The following is a 26,835-nucleotide window of genomic DNA, read 5'->3' on the forward strand; positions in this document are numbered from 1 at the left end:
GGTGTATTTAAGTGAACCTGAATTTGACTTGGCTTTAAAACTTTACATTGACTAGACAAAGTACCAAGACCACTTGAGCATGCATCTAAAGTGGTGCCTGAATTAAGACCTGAGCACTGCCACATTGGGACAGGAAATAGCTCTAAGTATGTTTCAAGGCACAACTCACACTCATGTTTTTGGGGCAGTTTGAGGTGAGGGGGAGCATAGAAAATGTAAGTATTTAGTCTTTCTGATGCATGCTATTAAAAAAAAAAACGTTTAATTTTACCAAGTCCAGTAAAAGTACAGGATTGCTTTAGGCAATGTATCAACTTGGGCAATTACTTTCCAGCTAATCTGGGAATGTGTTACTAAGCAGTAAAAGAAAGCATGTTGTGCTTGCTGACCTTATTCACTCAGAATAGGCTGCAGAATTGAGTAATGCCAGACAGTCAGTTTTCTGGGCTCTTCATCACGATGACCAATAGAACAGTCAGTTCTTGAGAAATAATTAAAAGCAGAACACAAGACAAACTGCTAAATAAATTGTTGAAATACATATTATTTAAAATTAAAAAGAACTGGTTATACTTAAAAGTCAGGCAGCATAGCAGATGTGTGTAAACCTACATTCATACTTTCTTTACTTATTTCCCTGCTCCTGACTATGCTGCGCATGCAAAATTCTATTTTTTCTAATTGTCTCTGTTTACACTTGTACACTCAGTTACCTTATGGTCTATGACCTACACTCAAAAGAGCACAAGTCAATCCATCATTTTTAGTCTTGTAGACTTCAATGAGAGCAGCAGAAAATGCGAGATATGCAAATTTCCTTGCATATTTTTATGCCTGAAGAACTCCTCTCCTCCTATAGAACTGATGCCATCCCCTTGCCCTGTCCAGAAAACAAACTACTAAAGCTTGATACATATAGGCACACCCTTGTAAAACACCTGTAATATGCCTGTAAACATTTTAAAAAGAAAAAAAAGCTTAAAAATCACCAGGAATATGAACATGCTCTGCTCAGGTGTGCACGCAGGTTAAATGCCAATGCAGTTTTCTATGTCACATCCCAACTACAGACTGACTACTGGAAAATTAAGCCACATCATTACCAATTAGAATGAAATTCATCCAGGAAGTAGTAATGTCAAAACCAGAAGTAGTAGAGCTGAACGAAAAAGTAGCAGAGTGATCTTCCTGGTTGTGCAGTGTGACAGAGGTGTGAAACAATTATACATGATTTTAGCTGTTTGTCTAGTTTCCACTTTAACCACTTGCCTACTGTGCACCTACACCCCCTTCCTGCCCAGACAAAATTTTAGCTTCCGGCACTGCGTCGCTTTAACTGACAATTGCGCGGTCGTACGACGTGGCTCCCAAACAAAATTCACGTCCTTTTTTTCCCCACAAATAGAGCTTTCTTTTGGTGGTATTTGATCGGCTGTGCCGTTTTTATTTTTTGGGCTATAAACAAAAAAAGGAGCGTACATTTTGAAAAAAAAAACACAATATTTTTTGCTTTTTGCTGTAATAAATATCCCATTTAGAAAAAAATAAAAATTGTATCTCAGTTTAGGCCGATACGTATTCTTCTACATATTTTTGGTCAAAAAAATAAAATAAATCGCAATAACCGTATAGTGACTGGTTTGCGCAAAAGTTATATAGCCTACAAAATAGGGGACATAATTATGATTTTTTTTTTTTTTTACTAGGAATGGCGGCGATCTGTGATTTTTTTTTCTGGACTGCGACATTATAGCGGACACATCGGACATTTTTGACACATTTTTGGGACCATTCACATTTATACAGTGAACAGTGCTATAAATATGCATTGATTACTGTATAAATGTGTCTGGCAGGGAAGGGGTTAACCACTAGGGGGCGGGGAAGGGGTTAAATGTGTAGCCTTGGAGTGTTCTAACTATAGGGGGAGGGGGGTGACTGGGGGAGGTGACCGATCTGTGTCCCTATGTACAAGGGACACAGCATCGGTCTCTACTCCCTGACAGGATGTGGAGCTCTGTGTTTACACACAGAGCTCCACATCCCTGCTCAGTAACTGGGCAATCGCGGGTGCCCGGCAGCCATCGCGGCCGCCGGGCACGCGCATTGTGTTCCCAGTGACGCAATGGGTGCTCCCTAGCGGCTTTAAATGACAGGACCTCATATGACGTCCTGTCAGAACAATAGGGTATTCCACCTGCCATCATTTGACGGCGTGCGGTACCCTAGTGGTTAAAGTGATAATTCACTTTTGGGATGAAACCTTTGCAAAAACAATCCTCATATATGTGTACCTATGGCCTTCTGTAATGCCTAAGCTCTCTGCTCTGTTTGGACTGTGGGCATTGATATAAAAGGAAGCGTATGACAGCATGTTACTGCCTACTACCTCTCAAAAGCTATGCAATGCAGATACAATTCTGCACTTCAGAGGGTTGAGGGAGACTAACAGGTGCACTGACGGGTGCACTAGTTGTGTGAAATGGCGGGGCCAAAAATTAGAAGGTAATTTTAGCAACATTGTGACTGGATCTAAAATTCCATACAATATGTTATTATATAACAAAGAGAAAAAAAAATCTAATTGGGCAGTCTCTGAGAAAGTTGGAATACCAACAAAACCGGCCAGTTGCTTTTTTTCTCCCATTGATTCTGTGGTGGTGCTCCCTATATTTTTCTTTATGGTTGTGGGTGGATAGCACTTAATGGGTTATCTAACGGTAAATACCAATCAATAGGACCATGGTCATGCTCCGCATGTGTGCAAAATGTATTGTCAGGGCAACACGCGAGCCTTCGTTCCATGCTGGTTCCTGGGTTTCCCCTCCACTGCACTTCCAGTTGATACTATCATCCATCGAAGATTCGGCTCCCTTGGCTTTCAGCTCTGTGCTCCGGGCTCCAGCCCATTGCTCAGTTGATCCTCTCTTGTCACAATCATCCTCAAACAGGCAGCACCCTCAGGTTTCTCTCCCCAGACTTTCAGATTTACTTACCAAAGTCTGCATCACCATCTCTTGCCAGCAGGCCCCCCTCTTCCTTCGGCTTCCATCCTGCACAGAATGGATATTGGTGCCCCCCGGGCATTGCAGTTCTTATTCCAAGATGATGTTTGCTCCTCATTACCCAGAAGACCTTCAATGGTATTGTAAGCTCCTTTTACCCAACGCCTTTTATTGGAATTTTTTTACCACAAGCTTTTATTGTGCATCTAAGACAAAAAAACATTGGGGCAGATTCAGGTACCTGCGCGCCTAGTTACGGCGGCGCAGCGTATTTACGCTACGCTGACGCAACTTACAGGAGCAAGTGCAGTATTCACAAAGCACTTGCTCCGTAAGTTGCGGCAGCGTAGCGTAAATGGGACCGGCGTAAGCTCGCGTAATTCAAATGTGGAAAGGGGGGCGTGATTTATGCTAATATGTGATGACCTGATGTGATTGACCTGATTTACGCATGCGCCGTTCGTGTACATATCCCAGTGTGCATTGCTTCAAATGATGTCGCAAGGACATCATTGGTTTCGACGTGAACGTAAATTACGTCCAGCCCTATTCGCGAACGACTTACGCAAACGACGCAAACAATTCTAATTTCGAAGCCGGAACGACCTCCATACTTAACATTGGCTGCGCCACCTAATAGCAGGAGCAACGTTATGCCGAAAACGACTTACGCAAACGACGTAAAAAACTACCGCCGGGCGCACGTAAGTTTGTGAATCGGCGTAACTAGGTAATTTGCATAATCTACGACGAAAACAACGGGAGCGCCACCTAGCGGCCAGCATGAGAATGCACCCTAAGATACGACGGCATAAGAGACTTATGCCAGTCATATCTTAGGCTAATGTCGGCGTATCTTGCTTCCTGAATACAGAAAGAAGATACGCCGGCGTAAATTCTCTCTGAATCTAGCCCATTGCCTTTACACTCATCACTCCATGGTCCTATTAATTGGTATTTACTGTTAGATTTAACCCATTGACTGTTGTCTATTTACGCTTGAATATTCCAATATTTTATTATGAATGATGTAGTGACAGACTTGCATGCTGTCATCTCGAGACACAGCTTAAAACTCAGCTTTAAGGGTCAAGTGAGTAAATATCAGAACTGTCTAGGCAAATCAGAAATAGTTAGCAAGTATGATTATAAAAAGAAAAGGAAAATAGCGCTAACACAACCAAATGTCCATAAAAATACAAACAATAGTGTCCATAAATCGTGCGTAATAATCCCCACACCAAGCAAAAAATTTAACATTTGACAGATGTTCTTCCAGTAGAGCACCAACTTTCACCACCACCACAAAAAATACGCATACATAAGCAGCACCTGCATATGAAAGTGGTGTTCAAACCACACATGTGAGGTATCACCGTAATCTCTAGAGTGAGAGCATTAATTCCCTAGACCTCCTCTGCAACTTAAAACATGCAACCGGTAGAATTTTTTAAACATTGCCTATGGAGATTTTTAAGGGTAAAAGTTTATCACCATTGCACGAGTGGGCGCAATTTTGAAGCGTGACATGTTGGGTATCAATTTACTCGGCGTAACATTATCTTTCACAAAATAAAAAAAATTGGGCTAATTTTACAGTTGTCTTCTTTTAATTAAAAAAAAGTGTATTGTAAGACCGCTGCGCAAATACGGAGTGACAAAGTATTGCAACATCTGCCATTTTATTCTCTAGGGTGTTAGAAAATATATATATATAGTTTTTGGGGGTTCTAAGTGATTTTCAAGCCAAAAAAAAAAAAAACGGTTTTAACTTATAAACACCAAATCTCAGAAAGAGGCTCAGGCTGAAGTGGTTAATTGATTCTCCGGTCTCAGGTAAAAACGGACTTTTCACAGTGAACATGCTCTGCTATTTTTTAGTAGTTAAATCCCAATGTTTCCTAAGGTTTAGGGACGTTTCATTACATTATCCTAGGACCTGTGCTTGAAAATGGTCTCTCATTAGCTTCCTGTTGTGTTTTCTTTAAAGAAAGAAAAATCAGACCGAGAAAAAAATGCAAAATAAAAAAAATGTAAAGCTACAGGACACATATAGGCCCGGATTCACAGACACTGGCACATATTTATGCCGCCGTAGCGTATCTCCTTTACGCTACGCCGACGCAGTGCAGAGAGGCAAGCACTGAATTCACAAAGCCAGTGCTTCCAAATCTGCACTGGATTTCCAAGGCGTAAGTCGGCGTAAGTGGAAGTGGGCGTGAGCCATGCTAATGAGGCGTGACCCCATGCAAATGATGGGCCGAGCACCAGACAGATACGTATCGCCAACTGCGCATGCGCCGTCCCGTGGGCGCAACTCAGTGCGCATGCTCACAATCACGACGGACCATCTGCCTAAGATATGTCGGATCACTGCCTACGGCATGAACGTAACCCATGCCTAGTCATATTCACATCCTACGTAAACGTCGTAAAATACGTCGGCTTGTATTCCCTGGTGCAGCCCTTTGCATGGATGCTGCTGAGTTACACCTCCTTTATGGGGCATAACTTTACGCCGGACGTATGACTTTACGCGCACTGCGTCGGACGAACCTACGTTTGTGAATCGGCGTATCTCCCTCATTTGCATATGTGAATAGAAAATCAATGGGAACACCAAATATGTCCAGCGTAAATATGCGCCCACTCTACGCCAGCGTAGACAAGTTACGTTGGTCGGATGAAGCCAATTTTCAGGCGTATCTCAGTTTTGTGGGCACGGCGCACAGATACGATGGCGCATATTTGCACTTACGCGGCGTATCTCGAGATACGTCAGCGCAAGTGCTTTGTGAATCCGGGATCCATAATGATCAAACAAACAGAACAAAGGATAAAACCAAAAATGCATACAAATAAATTAAATAAACTGAAGCACCATAGATCCAATCCTCCTCTCCCCACCAAAAAAAAAAAAAAAAAAACACTCTCTAAATAAAGACGCACATTTTTTTTCAAGTACATTTTACCTAAGCATTTCAAAAAATGAAATTTTCTCCATGGAAGCTTCCAAAACAGTTAAATTGCTAATTCATCAACTTTGATGAAATCACTCCACTCATCCTTATTTATTGATTTCTTGATATTGGAAACAGTTCTGTCTTTTTTAATTTGTATAATTATTATTTTTAATTTGTAATGACACATTTTTGGGGACATTAACTGAGTCTGTTAAGCTGATTGTGTATACTCAGTTCTTCTCCAGATCAAGCAGTAGGATCACAGGACTTACCCTTTTCTGCAGGCCTGCTATTTGTTTTCGTGTTTCAACATCTTTTCCTCCAGACTCGAGAAATTTTCTGTAAGCCAGATCAAACGCTTGTCCAATTGTTAATGTTATCTCCTCAGCCTTAAAAAAAAAAAGAATGTTTAACTCATTTTTCTACATTTAACTAAAAAAAATGGTATCTTTGTTACTGAAAGGATAAAAAGAGTTCTACTCTATAAGTTTGCATTACTATAGACAATTGATTTATTTTAGAAACAGTATGGCTGATTTGCTAAATGAATAGAGTATGTTTACTTTCAAAGTGTGCAAAGTGAATTTTCACGTATCTTAGTGAATGAGTTGAAGATGTGCTGGCTTCAATCATCTAATTATGTGTGAGCAAAAAATCTTGTTTCTTACACATAACTTTAAGGCCCCGTACACACGACCAAACATGTATGCTGAAACTGGTCCGCGGACCAGTTTCAGCATACATGTTTGGTCGTGTGTAGGCGCGAGCGGGCCGAATTCCAGCAAACATTTGCCCGCCGGGCCTTTTCCCAGCGGGCAAATATTCGTGGACGTGTTTTAAAACCGTCCGCTGGAATCCTGCCCGCTCGGACATGTACGGTCGTCAGTACAGACCTACCGTACATGTCCAGGCGCCCGCCGTCCCTCGCATGCGTCGAATGACTTTGACGCATGCGTGGAAGCCTTTAAATGGCAGGCCCACCCACGTCTCCGCGTCATCGCCGCGTCATCGTCGCGGCGACGACGCGGACACGCCCCGCGTATTGTTTACGCGCGGACTTCTGTACGATGGTGTGTACAACCATCGTACAGAAGCCCTCTGGCAGGCATGTACGGTGAAAACGGTCCGACGGACCGCTTTCATCGTACATGTTTGGTCGTGAGTACCCGGCCTTAGAGGTAATTTCCCAAAAAAGCTTATTTACCTTTTTTTGCTTTGTCAAAATAGCCAAATAACAATTTTAGAAAAGTACTTGCTGCTACGATATCTGCACCTACTAAGAAGAGTAGTATGCTATGTACCTTTTTGGTGCCGGTATAAAGAGTGGTAAAACATTTGCTACATGGGCTCTAATATGCCTAAATGTGGTATAATTTAATAACCATCAGTCATTAAACAGGTAAGTCACATTGCTATGTTTTTGAGACCTCATTTCTGACCTTATAGGCCTGATGAAGAATTCTTATTTATCTATCTTTACTTGTTGAGACTGTGTCTTAACAAGCAATGCTTAATGCCAAATATTTAATAAAAAAATAAAAAAGGGTGCCAATGTGTATTTTGTCATCAGTTTCCAGTTTCCAGTTAACTGATGTTTCCAGCTGTTTTATGCCTTTTGAAACTCTCACCAGGGTCACACTGCCCCATGCATCCTCAATAATAATTTCAAAAGCTCTACTCTTCAAGTATGGGCATGAAGATTTAAAAGCGCTTTTTAAGTATTCATATTTAGTTTTTTTTTCCCTTTTCTCAGATCACCATTAAAAAAGAACCTTACCTACAAAATTCTTATCTTGGAGTACAGTACAAGACGCAATAATTATACTTATAGCGTATGGATTATATTCAGGCTACCTTTAAGTGAATGGACACTGCCCAAACCTTCGCTAGGGGTGCCCCTAGGGGCATGGTTATATAACTCCACCATGTTTCTGCTTGGGGGAGGGGTGGTGTCTCTGCAGTACCGAGAAAACCAGGCTCAAATCTCAATGTAACACAGGAGGTCAAATTGGGGGATTTATATGACCAACGCCTTGATTGGGGACTGTGAGGATAGATGTTTCTGGAAAAGAATGAAGCCAGAAATGTGTGCCCTAAGGATACTTAAGTTCAAACTCTGGTCAGACTCAGACTGAAGAAAGGCCAACATACAAATATCTGAGTATTCTCTGGGACTCACACCAAGCAAAGCAAACCTTCCATGTGCAATAAATGATTTTGTGGGAGGTAGATTTTCCTATTTTGAGTAAGGGAGCGATGACTGAAGCAAATTTTCCCTCATCTTTCAGGATCTGCATTTCAGCAGCCTTGCCATTAAAGCCAGCAACTAAGAAGCAGGGTGGAATGGGGGCCTTGTACCAGTAAAACTGGCCTGTTTGGAATAGGCCATGGCTTGTCTGCCAGGTGTCTGTGTACCATGTGCTTTCTTGGCCAGTTTGGTGAGATAGGGATTACTGGATCCCTTTCTACTCTGATCATGTTTAGAAGCCAATCCATAGTTTAAGGAACACTGGTCTAGACTGAAGAAGTCTGCAGGCCGCAACATCATTTAAGCATGCTTTTTTTTATACAACTTTCATGGAAACATATTAAGGAAACAAATGTTTTATAAACAGAAAAAATTATATATAGGGCATACCAGAGTGAATAGAAATGTAACAGCTGCGTCTCAAAATGTCATACAACATCAATAAAACATAATAAAGAAGGAGTCGCGCTAAATGGTAGAAGTGAATACAAATATAAAGTGAACACAGTGAGTGAACAGTGCACATATGTATAGACGTAGGGGGTGTAATGGCGCTTACTGATGCACAGCACCATGTGATAATAAATAAATAAGTGATAAAATATAAATGTTTCACTCTGAATTCCTCACAGATTCCTTACACACCAAAACTAAGATGTAAAGGAAGGGAAATGTGAAAATAATGACATCCGGCAAATAGTGACTCAAATCGCAATCTGAGATCATAACATTGAAAAAATGATTGTAAAAGCTGTTAAATTGAAGTGAAAGAATCCATGCAAACACTAATACAATGATAAGGTATATGTGAACCAAAAAGTATTCAAATAAGTGCACTCAATATGTGCTATAAAATAGTTCAAAGTGTTCAAAGAAAAAAATCCATGCACAAAAGTATTCCAAATAAATAAAAAATGAATGAAATAAAGTGCTTAGTGCAACAATTTCCACGAAGTGCAATATATAAAACAAAGTGCTTGATGCAAAAGTTTCCACAAAGTGCGATAGTGCTTGATATAAGGGTGATGCTGCAGTCCAATACACGATCCCTCCGTGTGGTAGTGCAGATCAGATAGAATGAAAAATGCCAGCCTCTCACCTCAGGAAAGGCTAGTAAAGCCTATGTGTTGTAATGGAGACCAGCAGATGGGTCAGGATAATCCAGGCTATTTTCAGCATCCGTCCACAGGTCATCCAAAATCGGCTCTCAATACAAACAGAATGCGCACTCCATAGTGTAGTAGGTATAGACAAGTTTAATAAAAAAATCGTAACACTCACAGTTTAAAATTATCCGTTACAGGAACACGAGTAACAAACAGCAATAGCAGATCTCCGCTCTCGGCCGCGAGCGGAGATGACGTCACCGACGGCACTTCTCTGATTCCCTGACGCGTTGCGTGGCTGATCGACGCCACTTAATCGTAGGACCTACGATTAAGTGGCGTCGATCAGCCACGCAACGCGTCAGGGAATCAGAGAAGTGCCGTCGGTGACGTCATCTCCGCTCGCGGCCGAGAGCGGAGATCTGCTATTGCTGTTTGTTACTCGTGTTCCTGTAACGGATAATTTTAAACTGTGAGTGTTACGATTTTTTTATTAAACTTGTCTATACCTACTACACTATGGAGTGCGCATTCTGTTTGTATTGAGAGCCGATTTTGGATGACCTGTGGACGGATGCTGAAAATAGCCTGGATTATCCTGACCCATCTGCTGGTCTCCATTACAACACATAGGCTTTACTAGCCTTTCCTGAGGTGAGAGGCTGGCATTTTTCATTCTATCTGATCTGCACTACCACACGGAGGGATCGTGTATTGGACTGCAGCATCACCCTTATATCAAGCACTATCGCACTTTGTGGAAACTTTTGCATCAAGCACTTTGTTTTATATATTGCACTTCGTGGAAATTGTTGCACTAAGCACTTTATTTCATTCATTTTTTATTTATTTGGAATACTTTTGTGCATGGATTTTTTTCTTTGAACACTTTGAACTATTTTATAGCACATATTGAGTGCACTTATTTGAATACTTTTTGGTTCACATATACCTTATCATTGTATTAGTGTTTGCATGGATTCTTTCACTTCAATTTAACAGCTTTTACAATCATTTTTTCAATGTTATGATCTCAGATTGCGATTTGAGTCACTATTTGCCGGATGTCATTATTTTCACATTTCCCTTCCTTTACATCTTAAGTTTTGGTGTGTAAGGAATCTGTGAGGAATTCAGAGTGAAACATTTATATTTTATCACTTATTTATTTATTATCACATGGTGCTGTGCATCAGTAAGCGCCATTACACCCCCTACGTCTACACATGTTTATTGGTGCGAGAGCACTTTTATAGTAGTGGCTGCTGTTTTTAGTATTGTTCTTAATTGTAGTATTATTACATTATTGATTATTTGTATTATTGCCCTTGGTTAGGTGTGGTTTTGCGCATTGGTTCCCCCTCTTTTACACATATGTATAGGGCAAGAACTGATGTTGTCATATCAGCTCCAACATGAAATAGTCCATACAGTGAAAAATATAAAAAAAGGAAATGAACCAAAAAGCGAAATGGACTAAAAAGAAATAAGACACAGTCCCAAAATAATGAATGTCCAGAAAGTGCCGAAAATCAGGGGGGGGGAATCCACAGATGCTGTGATGAATAGCAGACAGGAGACCTCCACCAATGGAAAACACTGACTCTTACCAGAGATCAATAGATAATCAGCATAAACAAAATCCAGCCTCCACTAAGGAACAGGTAAACTCTCATTCAATGAACCACCACGATAAGCAGTACTCCTCTCTGATGACAGCCCAATAAAATACTCCAGTATATGAAACGAGATCAAAAAGGACTCATAGCGTGATACTGCAAGGTGTTTTAATAATAAAAAAGTAGTGCACTTACATCAATCCGAAGAATAAATGGCATGTAGCAGATAAAATAACACACAGCCGGCCGGTCTGTGTAAGGAAGCGCGTGCCCAGAGATCTGGGTCCTCGCACGTGTAACGCGGTGACGCCAAAGCGCCGCCTCCCAACGTTTTGTCGCAAAAGAGGACGTGTTCACGGGATGAGGAGGCGCTTCCCGTCACCGCATAATAAAGCAAAAAGAGGAGGGACTTAGCTCTGAGATGGATCCGACAGCGGACGCACATCCACCATCTTAGTTAGTGGAAAGTACATAGCAATTGCCAGTACAATGTCGCCAATCAAAGCTTAAGAGCCAACATCGTGAGGGGTGTCACAAAGGTCCTAAAACCATAGCAATCACTTACCCCCACTCCCAAAGCGCGTTCTTATAGCGCCCTTAATGGAATTTAAAAATAACAACAACTAAAACTTGAAATGCTGTTAAAAATACTAACTAAAACTGGGGAAAGCTAGTAAAAGCCAGAAAGCCCAGAGACAAAAACTTTTACATTTTAAATGTCTAAAAATTGGTCACATGTCACCTGTCAGGTCCATCTCAAATAAAAAATGACATATAAAAAGAGTAATAGTGAACCTTCAAAACTGATCTGGCACCATGTACCAATACAATGGGGCTGATTTACCAAGCCTTTACTCCATGACTCGTGGAGTAAAAGCAGGAGTAGCAGCCGTTTGGTCATTTACTAAAGAAATACGCTGCTAGTGCAGTGTATTTCCCTAGTTACTAATGTGCTCCGTGCGCCCAGGAGAGGGTGCATTGTGCACCAGTACAGACCTGGCGCACGGCACATTGAAATGTAAATTGCGGGGGTTCGGGCGGGAGTTTATTAGGGGGGAGGTGGGGGGATGCAGGGGAAGTGAAGTGACATGTGTTTGAAAGTGTTTGGCGGGCCGAATTGAAAGGGAAAGTGTTTTTTGAAAACAGATCCCTGTACGCTTGCACAGTGCGCCTGAACCTCGGGAGGTTCATTTGCATACTGGGCATGCGTAGAGAGAAATTTCGGAGCTTCCCGTGCGCCTTGTCAGTACGCTGTGAAAATCTTGGTAAATACCAAGCGGCGTACCCGTGATTGCGCTGCGTGACGCGGCGCACGGGAATCTCCGAGCTGTTTTCAGCCATGAAGGGGAACTCCGCGCCAAATTTCAAACTTGAAATCGGCGCGGGTCCCCCTCCAGGGCTACATTAGGCTCGGTCCGGAACGTGAGGGGTTAAACCTGCGCCGATTCGGCGTGGGGTTCCCCCCCCAGATCCAAACCAAGCCCTCATCCCAAGCACGCAGTCTGGCCCGGACAGGAATGGGGGTGGGGACGAGCGAGCGCCCCCCCCCTCCTGAGCCGTACCAGACCGCATGCCCTTAACATGGGGGAGTGTGTGCTGTGGGGGAGGGGGGCACCACCCCCCCACCCCACAGCACTCTTGCCCCCATGTCGATAGGGACAAGAGCCTCTTCCCGACAACCCTTGCCATTGGTTGTCGGGGTATGCGGGCGGGGGCTAATCGGAATCTGCGAGTCCCCTTTAATAAGGGGGCCCCCAGATACCGGCCCCCCACCCTATGTGAATGAGTATGGGGTACATCGTACCTCTACCCATTCACATGGGGGAAAGTGTAAAGTAAAATAAAACACCACACAATAAAAATATTTTATTAATCTGCTCCGGAGCCCCCCCTTTCTTCTTTAGCTCTCTTACAAGGGGGGGTTTCTTCTCTCCCGATCTTCTGACCCTGGGCTTCGGTGATTTCTGCCGGGGGAGGGCGCCATCCCTCGGTCCTCTCCGGAGCCTTCCGCCGGATGCCCCCACCCCATTTAAGCTCTTTTACATTAGGGGGGGGCATCCGGACTTCGGGGTCTTCTGCCGGGGGATGGCGCCTATCCCCCGGTCTTTCCGGTGCCTTTCGCCAGGGTTCCGGTCTTCCTGGTCTTCTGCCGGGGGTGCTCCAACTCCCCGGTCTTTTCTCTTCTGTCTTCTCTGCTCCCTCTTCTGCCTGGCTCCCCCGCGGAGCCAGGGCTTTCTTCCGTCTTCTTTCTTTTCTCTTCCTTCTTCTGCCTGTCTCCTCCGGGAGCACAGGGCTTGTCTGCGCTGTCCTCTCCCTTCTCTTCCATTGGATGTTGACACGACGAGGTTCCGCGCTGACATGCCGTGTCAGCGGCGGGCATGGACTTATATAGGGCAATGCCACCATGTGACCTCAACCCATGTGACATCACATTCCCTGGGCATGATGGGAATGTGATGTCACATGGGTTGAGGTCACATGGTGGCATTGCCCTATAAAAGGGCAAGCCCGCTGCTCAGACGGCATTCCAGCGCCGGACCTCGTCGTGTCAACATCGAATGGAAGAGAAGGGAGAAGACAGCGGAGACAAGCCCTGTGCTCCGCGGAGGAGACAGGCAGAAGCGGAAGGCATCGCAGAAGCCCGCGGGTGTCGCCCCCCCGGCGGAAAACAAGTCCCGCCCACATATATAAACATCGTTCAAACCACACATGTGAGGTATTGACGCGTGCGTTAGAGCGAGAGCAATACTTTTACCACTAGACCTTCTTTGTAACTATAAACTGGTAACCTGGAAAAAAAAGAAAAAGGTCGCCTATGGGGATATTCACGGAATGAATTTTGGCCCCATTGCAGGAGTGTTTCCAATAGTAAAGCGTGACATGTAAGGTATCTATTTACTCGGTGTAACATCATCTTTCACATTATCCCCAAAAATTGGGCTAACTTTAGTGTTTTGTTAATTTTTAACCACTTGAGCCCCGGACCATATTGCTGGTCAATGACCGGGCCAGGCTGGAAAGCATGAGATCAGGGGAAAAAAAAAAAAAAAACTCTCATGCCATTGCAGCTTTGTTCCTACATGTGTGATGAACTGAGTCTGCTCAAACACTTAGAAAAAATCCTTTCTTTTTAAAAGGTGAAAATCACTTGGATGGTCATAGAGCGTGGGTTGGGTTAATTAACCAGGTGTAAGCTCACCCACACTAGAGACTGCAATTTGTGATTTCAATTGCTTCATTACTAGCACATGTTATAAAAACCGTGCATCGATCAGTCCTCAGCTGCCCTCATAGGGGCAGGCAGAAATGCTGTTGCGGAACACAAATGTGGTTTGTTGCATGGGTTTTTATTTTGCCAATGGTTTTTATTTATTTTTAAATGATGTTCACTTTGATGTATTTGTCTCTGCTGCCTTATTTTATGAAAAAATTGTGAAGATGTTGCGACTTTAAATCTGTTTATTTTGAGTTTTGAAATGTATTTTTGTTTGTGTGTGTTTGTTTGTTTTTTTTGCTTTCCTTGTTTTGTTGACCAATAAAAATTACTTTAAAATTTTGAAGTTTGTTTTTCTTTACTTTCTCATGCAACATATTTTGACAGCTGCAGCTGAAATAGGTTTGGGCCTAACAAATTAGGTGTGATTTTTGTCTAAGCTTCTTTCCTGGTGTGTAATCATGAAATGTTTGCCATGTTTATTCCCCATGACTTTAAAGACAAACTGGTAAGTATTTTCTTTTAACTGTAGTGGTCCTCAGCCCTCAAGTACCCTCGACAGGACATGTTTTGTGGATTTCTCTTATCATGAATTGCTGTCCAGACTGTCTTTTAAAGCACATGTGCAAGATGAAGGAAAACCTGCAAACATGGCCTGTGGGGGGGGGGGGGGTTGCTATTGGTGGACAGGCTTGAAGTGCTGATTTACAGCACTGTGCTTAAATCTAGGGCAAGGCAATCCTATTGTAATTGTGGGTGTTTGAGGGAAGCCAAGTGAGTGTTAGAACCCCTGCTTGTGGTTTTTTTTTTTGGGTTGAGCTTTGTGTCCCTTTTCTTAAAATTGGCTTCACTTCCTGTCACACAGCTGAACAGGAAGTGAGGTTAAAACCCTACCAGTGTCTTTTCTTGGGGACACAGGTCAATCTAACTAGTGTCCCCATTAAGCAAATTGCACTCCAGCACTGCTGTGTACACCCCAAATCATGGGTCTTCAAACTACGGCCCTCCAGTTGTTCAGGAACTACAATTCCCATCATGCCTAGTCATGTCTGTGAATGTCAGTGCATTACAAGGCCTCATGGGATGTGTAGTTCTACAACAGCTGGAGGGCCGTAGTTTGAGGATCCCTGCCCCAAATGATTATTTAGTTTGGGGTTTAGTAAAGGCAAAGCCACTCTGCAGTACGAGCATAGTTGCTGAAAATGAGAGAGGAAGCACTGATGGTTTTAACATCCAATCCTGTAGAAGCAAAGTTGTTTTGTTTTCTTCCTTGCTTTGCACTTGTAGTGCAAAGTGGATTTGCCTTTAGTAAATGGACCCCAAAGTCCAAGATCCCTAATAATTTGGGGTGTACACAGCAAAATGCTAGAGTGCAATTTACATAATGGGAAACTATTTAGATTGATCTCTGTGTCCCCAAGAAAAGATATTAGTAAGGTTTTACCCTCACTTCCTGTTTGGCTATGTGACAGGAAGTGAATGAATTTGAATTAGAAAGGGTGAAGACACCTCACAAATGTTCTCACTATCAGGGGTGCAGACATCCCCAAAAAATGAGCAGATAATACTTATTTGCAAATTAATAATTTTTTAGTTAACATTGGGTGGGGTGCTCTAACACACACATTCCTACATATTAGCAACGCTGTATCCTGGCCTATTGGCATGGTTATATTTTCTTAGGCCTCTCAATAAAACTCTATGAAATTTGTGCTTAAACTAGAACCAGGGGCGGACTGACAACTCATGGGGCCCCCGGGCAATAGAAGAGTATGGGGCCCCTGTGGCTTACAGATGGCCACCAAGCCAGGAGGTAGTGCAGAGGCGGGCAGCTAAAATCTTGGGATATTCACATTAAAAGCATGTCAGTTTCGGACATATCAGGGACAGATCTAAAAAAAACACAGATTTTTACATACTGTCCCTGGTTTTACTGAGCCTGGCAACCCGGATGGGGCCCTCTAGTGGCATGGGGCCCTCGGGCAATGCCCGAGTGACTCAATGGTCAGTCCCCCCCTGACTAGAACTATAATCAACACGTTTTATTTTCTATAATTTTGGATAGAGTGAGGGAGGGTTATAGGCCCTGTCAGTTTATTTTGTATTATCTGTGTCCAATTGGGGAGATTTGCCTTCACTTTCTGCCCCATAGCCAAACAGGAAGTGAGAGAAAAACTATGCAAATTAACCACTTCCCGCCCAGCCTATGGCCGATTTACGTCCGGGAAGTGGTTACACAATCCTGACAGGACGTCCTGCAGGATTTCATGCCGCGCGCGCCTGTGGGGGCACGCAGCGCGGCGATCGGTGATGCGGGGTGTCAGTCTGACACCCTGCATCTCCGATCTCGGTAAAGAGTCTCTCACGGAGACGGAGACTCTTTACCACGTGATCAGCCGTGTCCAATCACGGCTGATCACGATGTAAACAGGAAGAGCCATCGATGGCTCTTCCTCACTCGCGTCTGACAGACGCGAGTATAGGAGAGCCGATCGGCGGCTCTCCTGACAGGGGGCGTTCACGCTGATTGTTTATCAGCGCAGCCCCCCCTCGGATCACCACACTGGACCACCAGGGATGCCCACCCTGGACCACCAGGGATGCCCACCCTGGACCACCAGGGTGGGCAAAAAAAAAAAAAAGCATTAAAAAAAATGAAAAAAGATGCCAATCAGTGCCCACAAATGGGCACTGACTGGCAACCTGGGAAAATCAGTGCCACCCCACAGTGTCCATCAGTGCCACCCCACAGTGTCCATCAGTGCCACCCCACAGTGCCCATCCATGCACAGTGCCCACCTATCAGTGCCCACCTGTGCCACCCATAAGTATCCATCAGTGCCACCCATAAGTGCCGCCCATGAGTGCCCATCTTTGCCGCCCATGAGTGCCCATCAGTGCCGCCTATGAGTGCCCATCAGTGCCGCATACCAGCGCCGCCAATCAATGCCACCTCATCTGTGCCCGTCAGTACTACCTCATCGATGTCCATCAGTGCCATCTCATCGGTGCCCATCAGTGCCGCCATATCAGTGCCCGTAATTGAAAGAGAAAAACGTATTTACAAAAAATTAACAGAAAAAAATAAAAACTTATTTTTTTTCAAAATTTGCAGTCTTTTTTTAGTTGTTGCGCAAAAAAAAAAATTGCAGAGGTGATCAAATACCAACAAAAGAAAGCTCTATTTGTGGGGGAAAAAGGACGCCAATTTTGTTTGGGTACAGTGTTGTATGACCGCGCAATTGCCATTCAAAGTGCGACAGTGCTGAAAGCTGAAAATTGGCTTGGGCGGGAAGGTGCGTAAGTGCCTGGTATGGAAGTGGTTAAGGGAATCCAGTGCCCCCCTCCCCCCCAGAACTAGTGTGTGGGTCCCCTGAAAACTCCTGGGCGGGTCATACAAAAACAGGGTGTGACCTTGACAGGAAGGGGTGGGTCATTTTTCTATTAGGAGGTGCAGATATGTAGTCAGGCCTAGGGCAGAACAAAACCTAAATATACTACTGCATATTAGGGCTTATTTAGACCGGATCCGATTTACAGCGTGTTTTTATATTGTGGGAGGAAACCCACGCAGGCACAGGGAGAACATGCAAACTCCATGCAGATGGTGTCACGGGCTGGATTCGAACCAGCGACCCTTTTGCTGCTAGGTCAAAGTGCTATACACTACTGTGCTGAACGAACATGATTGCAGCTGAAAGCATGAGATCTTTTTTTTTTTTTTTCAATACCATGCTTTCCAGCCTTATTGATCCCGCCTCTCTCCATAAAGAGGACCTGTCACACACTAGTCCTATTACAAGGGATGTTTACATTCCTTGTAATAGGAAGAAAAGTGATCCAAAATCAAAAAAAGTGACAAAAAAGTGCAAGAAGAAAAATATGAGGTAAAAAAAACAAAACAAAAAATTAAATAAAACCCCTGTCCCTAGAAGCTCGCACTCAGAAGCGAATATGCATGTAAGTCCCGCCCACATATGTAAACACCATTCAAACCACACATGTGAGGTATTGACGCGTGTGTTAGAGCGAGAGCAATAATTCTAGCCCTAGACCTCCTCTGTAACTCTGAACTGGTCACCTGTAAAAAAAAAACAAGCATCGCCTATGGATATTTTTATGTCCCGAAGTTTGGCGCCATTCCATGAGTGTGTGCAATATTAAAGCGTGACAAGTTAGGTATCTATTATCCATAAAAATTGGGCTAACTTTACTGTTTTTTTTTTTTAATTCATGAACCGTGTTTTTTTTTTTGGGCCAAAAAAAAAAGGCGTTAGAAAAATTATTGCGCAAATACCGTTGGAAATCAAATAAAAAATGACCGCCACTTTATTCCCTAGGGTGTCTGCTAAAAAATTATATATAATGTTTGGGGGTCCTGATTAATTTCCCAGGAACAAAATATAATTTTTACATGAAGGAGAGAAGTGCCAGAATAGGCGCGGTATGGAAGTGGTTAAAGTGAAATAATAAAAGTGAAATATTCCTTTAAATTTCATACAGGGGGGAGGGGGTTTACACGCATGTTTCCTGTGCTTAGAACTGTCCCTGTACAAGATGTCATTTCTGAAGTGAAACAAAAAAAAGGAAGTTTAAAGTACTCATGGCTATAAAGAATACAGTCATTGCTCATTAAAAATAATAATAAAAAAAAAAAAAAATGGGGGTCCCTCCAAATTAAATTACCAGGCCCTTCAGGTCTGGAATGGATATTAAGGGGAACCCCGCCGTAAAAAAAAACCCAAAAAAATGGCGTGGGGTCCCCCCAAATATCCATACCAGGCCCTTCAGGTCTGGTGTGGATTTTAAGGGGAACTCCACCCCAAATTGAAAAAAAATGGCGTGGAGTCCCCCTAAAAATCCACACCAGACCCTTATCCGAGCACGCTGACCTGGCCGGCCGCAGAAAAGAGGGGGCGACAGAGTGCGGCCCCCCTCTCCTGAACCGCACCAGGCCACATGCCCTCAACATGGGGAGGATGTCCCCATGTTGATGGGGACAAGGGCCTCATCCCCACAACCCTTGCCCGGTGGTTGTGGGGGTCTGCGGGCTTATCAGAATCTGGAAGAACCCTTTAACAAAGGGGACCCCCAAATCCTGGCCCCCCCTGTGTGAAATGGTAATGGGGTACATTGTACCTCTACCATTTCACCCCCAAAAAAATGTCAAAAGTGTTAAAAATGACAGCAGCCGGTTTTTGACAAATCTTTTAATAAAATCTTCTTTTCTTCTTTCCTTCGGGTTTCTTCCGCTGCTTCTTTCTTGGGTCTTCTCGTCCACATCTTGCCCGACGTGTTCTCCTTTTTTCCGTCCGTCCTTCAGCCTTCTGGTCCCGCATCTTGCCCGTTGTCTTCTCCTGTCTTCTTCTCCGTCCGTCCTTCAGCCTTCTCGTCCACCTCTTTTTCTTCCCCGGACGCAGCGCTTGAATTTGATTTGGCCGCCGTGTTCCCGCTCCTGGGACCCGTCCCCCTCTGACGCCACAGGTAAACTCATATGAAAGTCCGCGTGTGGCATATGTGCGTCAGAGGGGGGCGGGGTCACATGAGTGTGACATGGCGGGAACTTCAATTGGAAGCGGCGGCATCTTCTTCTCCGGGCAGCGCGCTTGAAATTGAATTCCCCCGCCGTGTGGCGCTCTGTGACCCCGCCCCCCTCTGACGCACATGACCTTCTAAGGAGTTTACTTGTGGCGTCAGAGGGGGGTGGGTCCCAGGAGCGCAACACGGCGGCCAAATCAAATTCAATCGCTGGGTCCGGGGAAGAAAAAGATGTGGACGAGAAGGCTGGCGGACCGAGAAGAAGACCGGAGAAGACACAAGATGCGGACGAGGAGGCCGACGGAAGGAGAAAAAGATAGGAGAAGACACAGGGCAGACGAGGAGGCTGAAGGACGGACGGAGAAGATAGGAGAAGACACCGGGTAGACGAGGAGGCTGAAGGACGGAGAAGACAGGAGAAGACACCGGGCAGACGAGGAGGCTGAAGGACGGACGGAGAAGATAGAAGAACACGTCGGGCAAGATGTAGACGAGAAGACCCAAGAAAGAAGCAGCGGAAGAAACCCGAAGGAAAGAAGAAAAGAAGATTTTATTAAAAGATTTGTCAAAAACCGGCTACTGTAATTTTTAACACTTTTGACATTTTTTTCGGGGTGAAATGGTAGAGGTACAATGTACCCCATTACCATTTCACATAGGGGGGGCCAGGATCTGGGGGTCCCCTTTGTTAAAGGGGTCTTCCAGATTCTGATAAGCCCACTGCCCGCAGACCCCCACAACCACCTGGCAAGGGTTGTGGGGATGAGGCCCTTGTCCCCATCAACATGGGGACATCCTCCCCATGTTGAGGGCATGTGGCCTGGTACGGTTCAGGAGAGGGGGGGGGCCGCACTCTGTCCCCCCCTCTTTTCTGCGGCCGGCCAGGTCAACGTGCTCGGATAAGGGTCTGGTGTGGATTTTTAGGGGGACTCCACGCCATTTTTTTTTAAATTTGGGGTGGAGTTCCCCTTAAAATCCACACCAGACCTGAAGGGCCTGGAATGGATATTTGCCGGGAACCGCACGTCTTTTTTTTTTTTGGTTTTTACGGCGGGGTTCCCCTTAATATCCATTCCAGACCTGAAGGGCCTGGTAATTTAATTTGGGGGAACCCCTACACATTTTGTTGTTTGTTTTATGAATGAATCCCTTTAGAATTGTCAGAGCCGACAATTCATTATAGCCGCGTGTGAATTTTTAAATGACTTTTTTCCTTCTGAATGTCATTTTGTGCAGGGGCAATTCTAAGTGCGGGAAAAATGCGCTATTTCACATGCTGACATTACACCCCCCCTAGGTACGAAATTTAAAGGAATATTTCACTTTTATTTTTTCACTTTAAGCATTATTCATTTCACTGCTCCCGAAAAAACAGCCGTTTTAAAAAATAAAAAAAACATTGATACATGTCCCCTGGGGCAGGACTGAGGTCCCCAAACACTTTTTAGGACAAAACTTGCAGATTAGCCTTTAAAATTAACACTTTTGATTTCTCCCATAGACTTCTATAAGGATTTTGGCGCGGCTTTACATATTACTTTCAATGCGCCGGCTGCTACGCTGGTTCATGCGCCTAATTAAGCCTCCACCCGGCGCACTAATTAAGGCATGAACCAGCGCAGCGCACAGAGCATAGTAAATCAGCCCCAATGTAATCATATTATTGACATCTTAGCACATATATAATCATAGAACATGAATAATATATGAGATAAAAAAACATAAAAGATAAAATAAAAAATTTTAAAGTAAAAATGAGTGGAATTATGACTTGTCTATGAAACAGTTCACGTCTACTTCAATGTTTAACCCATAAGGGGTGTAACATTTTAATTTATGGATCCAAGCCATTTCGGATCGGGAGATATTTCTCACCAGATCACTCCCCCGCCAATGGGCCGAGAACTTATCGATACCCAAAAATATCGTGTCTTTAGGGTTCTTATCATGGACAAGCAAATAATGTTTGGAGACGGAGTGCTCTGTAAAGCCACTCCGTATATTTGCTATGTGCTCATTTAGCCTTATGTGGAGAGGGCGTTTAGTCCTGCCCACATATTGAAGGCCGCATGGGCACATAAGCAAATAGATCACCCCTACTGTGGAACAGGTAATAAACGGTTTGATGCTGTGAATCTTTTGAGTGCAGCTCGAACTGAACTCAGTTGTCCTTTTAGTGGTTCGCCCATTCAAACCACAACTCTGGCATCTTCCACATTTAAAGAACCCTGTTAGTCCAGAAGAAAACATGGAAGGCAATTTGGGGGGGATCTAGTGTGTTAGGGGCCAATTTGTCCTTCAAAGAGGGAAGTCCCCTGAAGACTACCTGAGGTCTTTCAGGCAATATTTCGTTGAGGACATTGTCACTTTTCAGAATGTGCCAATGCTTGGACAAAATATGTTTGACACTGGTATGTTGGCAAGAAAAGTCCGTAATGAAGGGAGATTTAAACTTAGTAGATACCTCTGTAGCGGGGGCAATTTTTGCTATTAAGAATGCTCAGATCTGAAGTGGTAGAATTGATAGTCTTATAATGTAAATAAGCATCTGATGCCATCTACTGGCGAAGAAATGGAACGGCGTGTTCAAGGTTTGTTTTTTCAGAACATCCAGAAGGGATATGAATAATTACCCAGGGACACTCAGGGCTGCAAGGCATGCTGGGAAGATATAAAAGACCTTGTGTGGCCATTTTTAGCTCTCTCGGCCTCGGGACCCACATCCTGGAGGAACCCTTTCACAGTGTGTTTGGTGGAGTTCTGGCCTACCTCGTGCGGAAGCAAGCCATCGGTATCCAGGCAAGTGTTGGAGGGTTCCCGATCGTCTCTGAAAGTGGGAACTGGACAACCAGACGAGTGCAGAGACCAGGTGGAGGCCGTGTGTGGTGAGAGCATCCAGTCATCTGGGCCTCGTGTGGTGAGAGGGCTCGGGCCCAAAGCTTTGTACTGTTTACACACACACACACTTAGACTGCCGGGGAGTGCTGCTGGGACCGTTAGTTCCACGCTGCCAGTGTGTTTCCCTAAGCCACATGTGCCAGGACCTGAAAGCCTTAATCAACTGCTTGATGGCCGGCCATTGAATATTGTGTATTAACCAGGAAAGAGTGCGCAGTCACCCTCCACGTTTAATCCGCAGTCCCTGTTTGCATCAAACTACTATTAAAATACCTGTGGATTACAAATTGAGTTCACATTGCTAGCGAAGAAAGAAGATCAAGGACTAATACTACTACATTTTATTGGCAAGGCCTTGCAGCGCTGTTACTGTTAGACAGATACTGTCATAGGGAAGTTACTGAGTGATTACCCGTTACGGTTGTGTTTTATTCTGTTGGGTGTTGCGTGGCGCATACTGTGTGGTTGTGTACTGGAAGTGGGAAGGCGCGCAGCTTGAAGTAAGGCCTGCGCGCTAGTCCCACTTGGAGACACCAAAATACCTGCAGCCGTAGGGGGGGTGTAAAGAAATTGTTGCGCACAGCCTTTCGCAATACTGAATGTGCACCACTTATGTTCCGATTGTGTATTACAACAACTGTTTTAGTAAAGTCAATGATTATTTAAGTTTAACTTGTGTCTAAACGGTTCCTTTGTCGCTCATAAACTATTGTGTCAGTTTGCACCACAGCTGTGACCAGGGGAGTGAGACCCAGAATACTGGGGGGGGTAATAAAGCAGAGTGCAGGCCCAAAACAATTAGCCGCTCCTTCGGGGGTAAGCGCTACACCTCTCTAGGTTTATCTTCTAATAGAACAATTCTGTCCAAATTTGCTACTTGATCGAAAGCATCAGATAGGCCATCTAAGCAATATCCCTTTGAAGCAAATCGTTCTGTTAAAACACCTGCTTGCTTCACAAAGGAAGCTTGTTTGGTGCAGTTCCTTTTTAATCTGAGAAATTGACTCTTTGGTATAAAGTCTAACCAAGGGGAATAGTGGCAACTGTCTTTAGATATATACGAGTTTCTATCTGTTGTTTTGAAGTGTGTTGTAGTCACGAAACAGTTCTCCTCGACAGAAATAACTAAGTCCAGAAAGCAAATCTGCACCGTACGAGGCGAGTCAGGTGCAGATTTGCTTTCTGGACTTAGTTATTTCTGCTTATCGTGGTGGTTCATTGAATGAGAGTTTACCTGTTCCTTAGTGGAGGCTGGATTTCGTTTATGCTGATTATCTATTGATCTCTGGTAAGAGTCAGTGTGTTCCATTGGTGGAGGTCTCCTGTCTGCTATTCATCACAGCATCTGTGGATTCCCCCCCCCCCTTGTTTTTCGGCACTTTCGGGACATTCATTATTTTGGGACTGTGTCTTATTTCTTTTTAGTCCATTTCGCTTTTTGGTTCATTTCCTTTTTTTATATTTTTCACTGTATGGACTATTTCATGTTGGAGCTGATATGACAACATCAGTTCTTGCCCTATACATATGTGCACTGTTCACTCACTGTGTTCACTTTATATTTGTATTCACTTCTACCATTTAGCGCGACTCCTTTTTTATAAAACAAATATTTTACTATGTTCAGAACATAATTGTAATATTACTAGAGATATACAGATGTGTGTAGCTAAAACTGGGCCAGGATGGGCCTAAGGCTTCTTTTATATCCTGACATGTTTATGTGTATCTCAAACCATATGTGTTTACATAGAACATACTTACCTACAGCAAGCTCCACTACAGACAACTGCAGGGCAGAGCCTCCTAGGAAGGTATAGCAGGGGGAGAATCCGTGCTACCCATCCTTAGACACAGCAGTAATGACACCTGGGGCAGGAATTTAGAGGAGGCACGTCAAAACTGAAGCTCCTGCTCCCACAGTTGCAAAGCAATGGGCATCTTGAGTTTTGCTACTCCCTATTAGAGATTCTCTTCTGTCTCCTATATACGTGTGGCTGCTGGGCTGGGAATGCCCCCACTGCAGATGGTTTGTCCATTATAGGTAACAGCTTTCCGGTGAACTTGGCCACATGAGTTCGGAAGAGTTTCCAAACATGCCTGAGCTCATCCCTATTCCCTAAATCAAGGCTTGGATATTTGGTAATCTGATGTTCTAATATATAAGCAAATAATATCTGAGCTAGTAATAGTGAAAACAAACAAAAAAAACTCATTAAGACTGGAGGGGGGGCTCAAATGTTGAAACAAGTATGCCAATTTTCAAGGTTAGTAGGCAAAATATTTTTAAACGAAGGGCATAGGGAACTGGGCACTTCCATGAGAGACACGTATCAATGCAAATTTATTTTTATTTTTTTAAATACATGGGAAAAACACAAATTCTTTTAAATACTGTACACATTTGGGAGATTTGTTTAGGCCGTATACATCAGCAGCTGTAAATACAGCAGCAGCACCCCAATCTGATTAATTTGTCTGTGACACCTGATTTACTTATGCAGTCATAATAGGCCTAAATTGAATTGTGGCAACAACAGATCTAAAAGTTAGAGGAAAGTGCACTCAAAGATACCCTCAATGTAATGCCAATTGGACAGTGGCAAAACAATTTCATAGTATAGTTTGTGGGCTTCTTTTTTGCTTTATCATAATGTGTTGTTTTAAAAGTTTAACAAAATTACGAAAAATCGTTTTTAAGGCCTGGTTCACACCTATGCATTTTTTACTGCATTTTCAGTTTTGAAGAAAAACACTACAGTCCATTTAACATGGTTTCCTATGGATGTAGTATACATCTGTGCATTTTACATTCAATAGTTTTTTATTGAGGATTTGCAAGAAGAAACAGTGAACAAAAACATATTGCTTATGAGTCATATAGGATAGCAGGGTCAAATAATATTGAAAATAACATATAATTTGCAAGATATTTAAAACATAAAAAATCTAGGAGATATACTAACATCTGGGCATTTTATGGAAAGGGTCAGGGACTTTTTTCTAGTTTTTGGTTCCATAGACTTTCGATCAAAAGCGTATATATTGAAAAATTAAAAATGCACCTGCAATATGCAAACTGCATAGGTGTGAATCAGGCCTTTAAAACACTTCAAAAACACAACCCCACATTCCATGAACCAACTCCAATCAACATGTCCTCAGTAGGGATGAGCCGAACACCCCCCGGCTCGGTTCGCAGCAGAACAAATGCGAACAGGCAAAGAAATTTGTTTGAACACGTGAACACCGTTAAAGTCTATGGGACACAAACATGAAAAATCAAAAGTAATAATTTTAAAGGTTAATATGCAAGTTATTGTCATAAAAAGTGTTTGGGGACCTGGGTCCTGCCCCAGGGAACATGTATCAATGCAATTTTTTTTTAACTGACGTTTTTTTGGGAGCAGTGATTTTAATAATGTATAAAAGTGAAATATTCCTTTAAATTTTGTACCTGGAGGTGTCTATAGTATGCCTGTAAAGTAGCGCATGTTTTCCGTGTTTATAAGTCTCTGCACAAAATGACATTTCTAAAGGAAAAAAAGTAATTTAAAACTGCTTGTGGCTATAATGAATTGTCAGGTCCCGGAAATACAGATAAAAGTAATTGAAAAAAAAAACGGCATGGGAACCCCAAACCAAAATTAAAAAAAACATGCGTTTTAAAAAAATGGCATAGGGGACACCCTCAAAATCCACACCAGACTCTTCAGGTCTGGTATGGATTTTAAGGGGAACCCCATGCCAAAATTTAAAAAAAATATTGTGGGGTTCCCCCCCAAAAATCTATACCGGACGCTTATCCGACCACGCAACCTGGCAGGCCACAGGAAAAGAGGGGGGACAAGAGAGTGTCCCCCCCTCCTGAACCGCACCATGCCCATGTTGATGGGGACAAGGACCTCATCCCCTCAACCCTTGCCCAGTGGTTGTGGGGGTCTGCGGGTGGGGGGGCTTATCCGAATCTGGAAGCCTCTTTTAAAAAAGGGGTCCTCCAGATCCCGGCCCCATCCACACGTGACCAGCTCCGCCTCCGTCGATCCATTTGCATGGGGACATCCGCCCTATGTTGAGTGCATGTGGCCTGGTATGGTTCAGGAGGGGGGGGCGCTCTCTCGCCCACCCTCTTTTCCTGCAGCCTGCCAGGTTGCGTGCTCAAATAAGGGTCTGGTAAGGATTTTGAGAGGCACCCCTACACCATTTTTTTTAATTGGTGCAGGGTTCCCCTTAATATCCATACC

The 26,835-nt window shown here is 43.7% G+C and overlaps 1 protein-coding gene across 6 annotated transcripts in view; it reads right to left on the reverse strand.

Annotated features, from left to right (window-relative positions):
• GULP1 (GULP PTB domain containing engulfment adaptor 1) overlaps positions 1 to 26,835 on the reverse strand; it is a 779,810-nt gene that overhangs the window by 137,363 nt on the left and 615,612 nt on the right. For all 6 annotated transcript variants that reach the window (XM_040357182.1, XM_040357181.1, XM_040357183.1 and 3 more), the window contains one exon: positions 6,241 to 6,357. In XM_040357182.1, the coding sequence (XP_040213116.1) occupies positions 6,241 to 6,357 (117 nt within the window). The remainder of the gene's footprint in view (positions 1 to 6,240; positions 6,358 to 26,835) is intronic.

The sequence above is a fragment of the Rana temporaria genome, chromosome 6 (assembly GCF_905171775.1).
Source record: "Rana temporaria chromosome 6, aRanTem1.1, whole genome shotgun sequence".
Lineage (NCBI taxonomy): Eukaryota > Metazoa > Chordata > Amphibia > Anura > Ranidae > Rana > Rana temporaria.